The sequence below is a fragment of the Chaetodon trifascialis genome, chromosome 5, assembly GCF_039877785.1.
Source record: "Chaetodon trifascialis isolate fChaTrf1 chromosome 5, fChaTrf1.hap1, whole genome shotgun sequence".
Lineage (NCBI taxonomy): Eukaryota > Metazoa > Chordata > Actinopteri > Chaetodontiformes > Chaetodontidae > Chaetodon > Chaetodon trifascialis.
The window spans coordinates 23,564,280-23,573,237 of record NC_092060.1 but is presented as its reverse complement, the minus strand read 5'-3'; the positions used below and the strand labels follow the sequence as shown (position 1 = coordinate 23,573,237).

Genomic DNA, 8,958 nt, shown 5'->3' with positions numbered 1-8,958 from the left:
TTCATGGACGGTGTTGGAATCAGCTTATTGCCATTAGCTGTTGACTGTGGATATATGCAGTTAAATTTGTGGCCCACCTGGAATTGTTTTTAGGGGTACACCAATCCAGTCCACTGAATCAATACAGGTGGCTCAGATATGAGAGAAGTTCACACATTTTAAATTAGAGAAAAACAATGCGTACTGTAACAGACAGTGCCCTGTTGGTGTCAGGAAGAGAAAGAAAGTCACATCAGAGGATATTTCAAAGTTTATTTGCAGACACACACCATATGGCAGTAAACCTGTTGTAAATAACTGCTTTTAGAATATTGCTGCTTTTCCTTTATTGTTTTTATTCACAAGGCTGACTACATCAAATTATGTCAATAAAAGTGTACTGTAATATTTGTACTGCTATGATCTGTCACTGTGCAAAGATGTGCCAGAGTTACATAATCAGACATGGAAACAAAACAAAGTTTATCAAGTAAAAGAATGATTACAGATGCAGTTATTCCACGTCCACGTTCTGACTGAAACTCAACTCCTTGTGTCACTCTCTGGCATCAGATGGGAATAAAATATGTGAAGTGTTGCGTGTGAACACTCTCTCAGTCCGCTGAGGCCCTTTGCAGAGGCCGGGGGAGCAGTTCACAGGCTGTGCTCTGCCTGTAGAGAGGGGTGCTGCTGGCTGTGGTGATCTGCTCTGACGACAGAGTACACACACTCTTGTGGCGACTCGCTCCTCTTCGTCACTCGTTTCACTTTCCTTGCAGATAAATTCAGAGCTGCGTAGTTCTCTGACTGCGCTTCACCGTCCTGCAAAAATTGTAATATGATGAGAAATATTTCAGAGATTCACACCAAGAGCATGAAGATCAAGTCTAGAGGAAAGACTTAAAACGTTGATAGGACTGATTTCCAGCGACTTTACAGTAAATTTAATATACTTTATTTTACGTATTTTCTAATATCACTGTAATAATTTAAAATATTCCTAATCAATCATCAGTGTTTTTATACCTTTTGACTGAACAGTTTATTACATGTTACAAGTATAACATGATGTGTTCTGTCCAGATCTGATGAATAAAAAGGATTATCCACACACCACTGCAAACTGTATTTACCAGAAGCTTATTTACCAGGAGCATACAGTATTTACCTGATCATTTGATTGATCCGCAGTTGACTTGTCATGTCCGACATGATGGGACGCACTCACTGCTCCTGTTAAAGAAAAATCTGAGCTTTCAGAGTGTGTGTACACATGAGGGAGATGGTTCCCGCAGTCATAGCAGTGTGATAAAGAAAAGACTTCAATAACATTTTCAGTTTTCAACCCTAACCCCCTAACCCTCACTCACTCCTGTCATGTGCTCAGTGCAGCTTCAGTGCTCGACTGATAACCACTGATGAACTCCACCAGAGCTTTACAATATTTCCTGCTGCAGTAAAATATTGTGGTGGGACATAGCTCAGCTGGGGAATATTGTATTTCTCACATATGAATGTTAACAAAGTAATATTTTACATTTAAGCAAAGAGTATAGTGACCTCAGGTTCATAATGACATAACACCATACAAGTCAAGAAAAACCAACATGTAACCACAAAAAGAGGCTGAGAAGACACCTCCTGTCGTGTCGTTCTTTCAAGTGCAATACCTCTACATTCAGAGTATTTAGCCTGCTGTTGGACAGAAGTACAAATGTCCCAAAGAAGACATGCAGATGGATTTTCCAAATAATGCTGGCATCTCGAAAAGCTTAACCGCAGTGAAAAGTAAAATAGGGTGAAACCCACCTTTGCATTGATCGCAAACTTTCCTTCGATTTACGTAAAAAATAAAGACAACAATCACAGTGACACAGCAGGCCAACAGCGCTCCGAGCACGAGGACAACTGGGTCCACCTCTGGTCCTGAATCCCAGACAATTCCTAAGAGACATTAAGCATGATCAGTTACTAAATGAATGGCATTTTGTCAACAGGAGCAATTGATAAGTCAGTGTTTGATTCTAATGTTTAGTCAGAAGTATTCTCGTCTTTTATTTAAGCTCTGGGTCAAAGACTCAACACATAATCGTGTGTGTGTGTGTGTGTGTGTGTGTGTGTGTGTGTGTGTGTGTGTGTGTGTAACACTGTGTGATTTATCAATGCAACTTGAAATGGAGCCAAAGACAACGTCAGCATAAAGTAATTTTTGTAAATGAATTACATAAACGTTTAAGGTGTCCATGGAATAATTATAAAACGTTGCTGAGAAAGAACAACTGTGAGTCCAACAGAAGAAAGCTACAGACTAATAATCTGCCAGACTCAGGTTCACTTTAAGCAGGCATACAAGATGAATGTTTGATTTTAACACAACCGTAAAGTCGTACTTGTCTGCACTTGAGTTCCTTCACCGAACAGGATCTGTCCACATGTGGCCACAGCACAGTAGTAAGTCCCAGTATCAGAGGAGTCTCGTACAGTTTGGGACAGACTGTAGAGGCAGCTCCTCCCGTTTTGTTCATAACTTCTGTTCCTGTGAGTGTAAATGATGGCTGGATGAGATTTTCCTGATCCAGGTCTGAACCAGTACACGCTGTGTTCACCTGGACACTGGACTCTGTTGTCTTTGTTCTTGGAGAGAAGTGAACAGTTGAGAGTCACTGAGCCGCCTGGCTTGATTAACGCTGTCTCTGGACTCTGCTTCACGTTGACAGATTTCTGCTGATTACGGTCTGTCATTCAGTTGAAAAGAAAAAAAAAAAACATAAAAAGGAATTAATTATCCAAATTAGCTATATGACATAAATACATAATGATCAGATAAGACTTTATTGATCTGATACCAGATTAAGTCGTTACTGCAGCAAATATTACAAAAAGCAAAAACAGTGGCACAGGCAGCTCAAGATTAAAAAAAAAAAAAAAGTGTACAGGATACAGAACAGAAAATCGACCATGTATATGTACATTATATACCAACTATGGAAATACTAAATGCCATAAAAATACTACTGCCCATAAAAATACTATTATATTAAAATACTGTCATATGTTGTGTTGCACTTGAGAAATACTGTTGCATAGAAAGGACATTGAGTCTGTATATGCACAACACAGAGCTACATTACATGATGCTGGTGTTAAACAGGCATGAAGGAGCTGTGGTAGTGTTCTGTCTTACACACTGGATGCAGCATTAACATTGACATAGGAACAAATAGTGAAAGATAATTTACCATTAACAGCCAAGAAGACACCGGAACTGAAACTCTGTGAATACACTGATCCATTTTGAAAGAGGTACGTAGCTTCATCCTCTCTGCTGACATTTCTGATGGTGAAAAAATACTGAGAATCCTTTTTTATGACTGTGAAGCGTGAATCACGAAATGCTTCACTAATAGTTCTTTTGCCATAATACTCAGCAACTACTGATTGGACCAAATATCCAAGAGACTGCTTATACAAATGAAAGAATTCTGCGTTGTCGTCAGAAGCTTGAAATTGCAAAGTAACATTCCCACCAAGTTCAGCCACAGCCAAAGACGTCTGCTGAGGAACGTCTGCGCTTTGAATCAAGTCTGACGAAAAGAGACAAACAATAACAGACATACAACACGAGAGGACAAAATCAATGAAACGTGTTTAAAGATTATTACTGCGCCTTGTCTGATTCCTAAGAATGTGTTCTCACACACAGTGCAGTAAATACAGTATTTTGCATTAGTGTTTTTCTCACAATGGTTAAGAGTAGCACTTACGCACGGTTCCAAGAAGAATCAAAGCAGGCAGTCCTGCCATCATTGTTGCACAGCACGCTTGTCTTGCACAACTCTCAGACGTCCTCTCAGCCAAGTGACAGTTTAGTCACAACATCACCAAGGTTTGAGAGGTAGAAGTCATCATGATTGGCTGAAGTGTAGAAAATGACCTCCCCCTACATATTTAGCAAAGCTGTGACCTATTTTAATTTGACAAGAAATCTACATATGCTTTCATTTTATCTTTCAAAGCAAAATGTCTTTTTAGTAACATTACTGAATTTCTTATTTGTGTGATAACCAGTTTTTATGTTTTGTGCTGAGTTAATGACTGAACACCAAAGCCTGTCCCTTTGACACACTGTGTATTTACAGGTCACAATATGGAGTTTTTTTTATTTATTTTAATCACTTAAAAAAAATATATATGTGTGTGTGTGTGTGTGTGTGTGTGTGTGTGTGTGTGTGTGTGTGTGTGTGTGTGTGTATACACACTATTTTCTGCTAGCATACACACAATGTATAAACACAATGCACGATTTGTGCCAAAATAAAATGGTGTTTCAAATATTTTGAGGAAAATACACCTCAAGAAAACACACAATGTAATTTTTTTAACAATGAAATTCCACACTTAGAAAAAAAAATCATGTTTCGGATTTGATTGACATATTTGACGTGTTCACATTCTCCACCAAGAAAGGCCCAATAAAGCGAGGTGAGGGTTTCTTAGAGTCAGTCACAGGAGGAATATTTTTGGAAGATAACCAAATACTGATCTGGAGTGTATGTGGGTGCTGGGGTCCGGTACAGTCCGGTTCAGTCCTCAGAGCAGCTCGAGTCTTCCTCCAGAGATTGCGGCAACATTGCATCTGGACGGAGGGGACAGCAACCTCTCCGTCTTCCAAGGGAAACGTGAGGCTGGTGACTTTGAGGTGACTCAAATGGACACAGACCTGAAGGAGAACCAGTGAGAGAGTTGGGAGCATCCTCAATCAAAACCAAATGGGAACTCCAGGAGGAAGGATTTGTTGCTGTTTCTAGGTCCTGATTGGCTCTGTCTGCCTGGCCATTCGTCTGAGGGTGGAAACTGGAGAACAGATTGAAAGTAGTCCCAAGGAGTTGACAAAACTCTTTCCACACTAGGGAAATTAATTGTAGACCTCTGTTTGAGACAATATCTGTGGGAATATCCTGGAGTCTGAACACATGTGTTACTAGCAGAGCAGCAGTCTGTCTGATGGAGGGGATCTTGGAAAGGACTACAAAGTGAACCACCTTGAACAAGTGGTTGACTATAGTGAGGAAAGCTATAATGAGGTCTGTGACGACGTCAAGTGCGATGTGAAACCAAGAACGACTGCGGATGGGCAGCAGACACAGCAGACCAACTGGAGTAGGATGTGAAGTTTTCCCCTGGGCACAGATGGAGCAAGCAGAGACAGAGTCAGTCACCAAAGTATCTCTTGATACTGTCCAGGGTGACAGTTGAATTTGCATGGGTGAGCCCTTTGCAAAACTGCGAACAAACTGTCAGGCACAAAGAGACAGCTTGGAGAGCCTTTATCTGGGTTGTGGTGAGTTGGGCCTCTCACCTCTGATTCGATTTCCCAAGTCACTGCTGCCAACACACAGGGTGAGGGAAGAATGATGTCTGCACACGAAGGGGTTCATCAGAGGTGTGGCGGTTTGATATTGAGAAGTTCAAGGTCCTATTCAGGTCCTGTTCAGAAAATGCTGTTCAGTACCCGTCAACCAATGCAGCCATTCCTCAAATGCCAATTTTACTGCCAACAATTCTTGGTTCCAAACATCATAGTTTATCTTTGCTGATGAAAAGCTTTTGGGAGAAAAAGGTTCAGGGATGGAGTTTTTGATCTGGGCCTGAGCACTGAGAGATTAAAGCCCCCACTCAGTGTCATATACTTCAATGATGAGTTGGCAAGTGGGGTCTGGCTCAACTAGGGTAGGAAGTGAAAAGACTCTTGATTTGAGAAAAAGCAAGGTCTTTCCTGGGGTCAAAGAAAACATGGTGGAGATAGTGGTTAACCTTGTCAGGAGAAATCACTCTGCTCATGTCCTTGATGAACCAAAAGTAAAACTGTTAGAGTTTGCATAGTTTTTAGGACCCAAAATACAGAGCGGAGACATATTAGACAGGAGTTAAAGGAAGGTTAACAGTTTTAACTTGACAATTTAAGAACGTGCTACAGGTGAATCAAGTGTTGAAGAATCGAGAGCACTGAGTCTAGAAGTGACTATTAGCCAGGTCTCAGCTGGCTAATTTAATCGAGGTTGAAATGTTTTCATTCTTCTTCCTTTTTAATGTGCATTCAAAAATTATGTTTTTAAAGAAAGACACACTACAACTATATGCATCAGTGATGTTAAAATGTCCAATCCTCATATCAATTCATGTGTTTTTTTTCCATTTTAATGTAAATGTATTGATTTATTTGCCAATATTTTGGACACACTGCCAGTCCATCACTGCACAACGTGATGCACAAGGTGGAGCAGACTTTAGCAAGCATGTGAAACCTGTTAGCAGCTAATCAGGAAAGCTTAACATCACAGTTCAACATCACTCCTGCTTTTGCTAAAAAGACAGCAGCCACCAATCAAAAGGACCAAACTGCAGAAAAGTGCATAAAAAACAGTCATGACATAACATGACTGGGTAGGTGTGTCAGTGGGAATCTAATCCAGTCTCATCCCAACTCTGGAAGCGTTTGGCCACAAAGAGACAGGATCTCAGGAAATACCTTTGATTTCAGTGTTGGCAGATAAATTCTTCAATCCTTCAATGTATATTTGTACAAATATACAAATTGGAAATATTACTAACAAGACGCATGTCCTAAACAGCTTGGCTCATAGCGAGTATCACTTGAAAAGTTGACTGAATATTGTTAAAATACAAAGGAAAATGTTTTTAACCACATTGTTCTGGATCATGTCGTTCACATTAAGATCAAACAAATCGTCTCTTGTATTTACTCTCAGCGTCAGTTATAGAAACCCACCATGAAACATGAAACAAAAGCTTGCTGTTGGTGGTGTTTCATGTGTTCACGTTGGAAAGATGGTTCACTTTATTTCCACTGTGGTGCACAGTGAAAAAACAACGTAACAAGAGGCCAATCAGATTGCTCTGAAATAGTTCCCTCCCTCTCGATATGGTTACATTAAGGTGAATCGTCTTCTACTAATATTTAATTTGACTGTAGACTCGAGCGGATGAACAAGAAAATGCTGATCGTGTTTTATTCACTGCTGATGCTCGGAGTGGGGCGTAAGTATGAGTAAACGTTTCAGATGTACTACAGATACATATTTGAAGTATTGTCATGGTGTTACAGTAATTCAGCAGAGGGCATTCATGATTCTTTCTCTGCTCACTGATCTGTGGTTCTTCATTTTGTTTTGTTTTCAGGATCCACAGACGATCAGATCTTTGAGACAAGGACTGTTGATTTTGGACAAAATGTGACTCTGACCTGTGAACGCTCGACATCTTGGTCTTCAACGCAATTATTTTGGATCAGGCTTGTTTCTGGAAACTTGCCTGAAATCTTGGGAGGAACTTTTAATTTTGATTATGATGGTGTGATCAACACTGGTCACATCACAGCCAAACAAGAGCCTGGAAGATTTATTCTGCATATTAGTGAAACAAAGCTCAGCGATACTGGAGTTTACTACTGTTTAAAGTTTGAACAACTTCACATGGCTCTTCTGAAAGGAACATTTCTAAGGATCAAAGGTAAGCACTCTTTCTAACACCAGTTTGCATAGTTAAATGTTCCCACATGCATAAATTAATATAGTACATGTCCACAGTTTAAAGTAGTCTGTTCAGACTAACAGTTTTAACTCTTTGGTCATGAAAGTAACACATGCTTATTTTCATGTTTGTATTTCACAGGACCAGAAACTGATATCATTGCCGTCGTTCAAGCCCCTCCATCTGATCCGGTCCGTCCAGGAGACTCAGTGTCTCTGCAGTGTTCAGTCCTCTCTGACTCTGAGAACAAAACATGTCCAGGAGGACTCGGTGTGTACTGGTTCAGAGCCGGATCACATGAATCTCATCCCAGTGTCATTTACGCTCATGGAAACAGTGGTGATGAGTGTGAGACGAGTCCTGAGGCTCGCTCTCCACAGAAATGTGTCTACAACTTCTTCAAGGAGAACATCAGCTCCTCTGATGCTGGGACTTATCACTGTGCTGTGGCCACATGTGGACAGATAATATTTGGAAATGGAATTAAAGTCGAGGTTAAAGGTAAGTGCTGAATATTTCTTTGTAATGGTTATAGTATCACAATTTTATCAAGTCAATTATCTATTACTTATATTGACTTAAGATAATTGTTTTTCTTTTCATAATGTTTCAGGTAATTCACAGAAAATTGACAAAGGTGTCTATCTGCTGTTTGCTGCTTTGGCTATAAGTCTAATTCTTACAGCCTCCCTTCTTTATGTCATCAGGAAAAAATCCTGTGGTTGTTGTAAAGGTAAGAGACGTTACTCAGACAACCTATTAGACTGTTTCCCAACAGCCAAAATCACTTGATTCAGATTTTTGCCTTTTATAATTCTAACCTATAGAATTTTTCATCACACACACAGTAAAATCTTTTCCTCTTCTTTTTTTTTAATAATCCACTCTGCAACCAGATGCTGCAGCAGCCAGTGATGATCAGCAAAGTCAGCAGGTAAAGAATTCAAAGATGTCGCTAGAAAAAGTTATCAACTTGTGTTAAAATCAGCTTTCTCTCATTTTCAATTTTGCACTTTATTCCCTCAGAGAAATGAAGATTCTTTGGTTTATGCTGCACCAAACATGAGCAGGAGGAAAGCTGGCAAATCAGAAGAGAATCAAAGAAGAAGTCCAAGAAAGGAGGAGACGATCTACACTGATGTCAGGGCTTTGTGATGGATTAATAATCTAAACGCTGGATTTAAAAAGTGATCCTGTATGTATACGCCACACTGGGAGGGAAATACACCACTTTGTCAGCACTTGTGCTTTCAGAAGACATAAAATATTATATAAATTGGATATTCTAAAGGACATTTTATGCATAATATTTAGAAATTTTGTCCAAACATTTTTTGAGTCCTGCTATTTCAGCATTTCACAAAAGGAAATGAATCATCATGATGCAAAAATAACACATTTAATAGTCAAATATTATTGTAACAGTCT

General features: G+C 39.7%; 2 protein-coding genes across 2 annotated transcripts; one reads left to right on the top strand and one right to left on the bottom strand.

Moving 5' to 3' along the window:
• Nucleotides 1–608: 608 nt before the first annotated feature.
• LOC139331814 (cell adhesion molecule CEACAM1-like) lies at nucleotides 609–3,600 on the bottom strand (the record flags this gene model as incomplete). The annotated part of the gene is made up of 5 exons (XM_070963447.1): nucleotides 609–801; nucleotides 1,148–1,212; nucleotides 1,789–1,923; nucleotides 2,370–2,714; nucleotides 3,219–3,600. Coding segments are annotated over 5 exons (1,095 nt in total), but the record flags the coding sequence as incomplete, so codon positions are not given.
• A 3,395-nt stretch (nucleotides 3,601–6,995) lies between these two features.
• On the top strand, nucleotides 6,996–8,685 carry LOC139330972 (signal-regulatory protein beta-2-like). The gene is made up of 6 exons (XM_070962205.1): nucleotides 6,996–7,038; nucleotides 7,180–7,509; nucleotides 7,672–8,031; nucleotides 8,144–8,296; nucleotides 8,439–8,464; nucleotides 8,557–8,685. The coding sequence occupies exons 1-6, from the start codon at nucleotides 6,996–6,998 to the stop codon at nucleotides 8,683–8,685; spliced, it is 1,041 nt and encodes a 346-aa protein (XP_070818306.1).
• The last annotated feature ends 273 nt before the right edge of the window (nucleotides 8,686–8,958 follow it).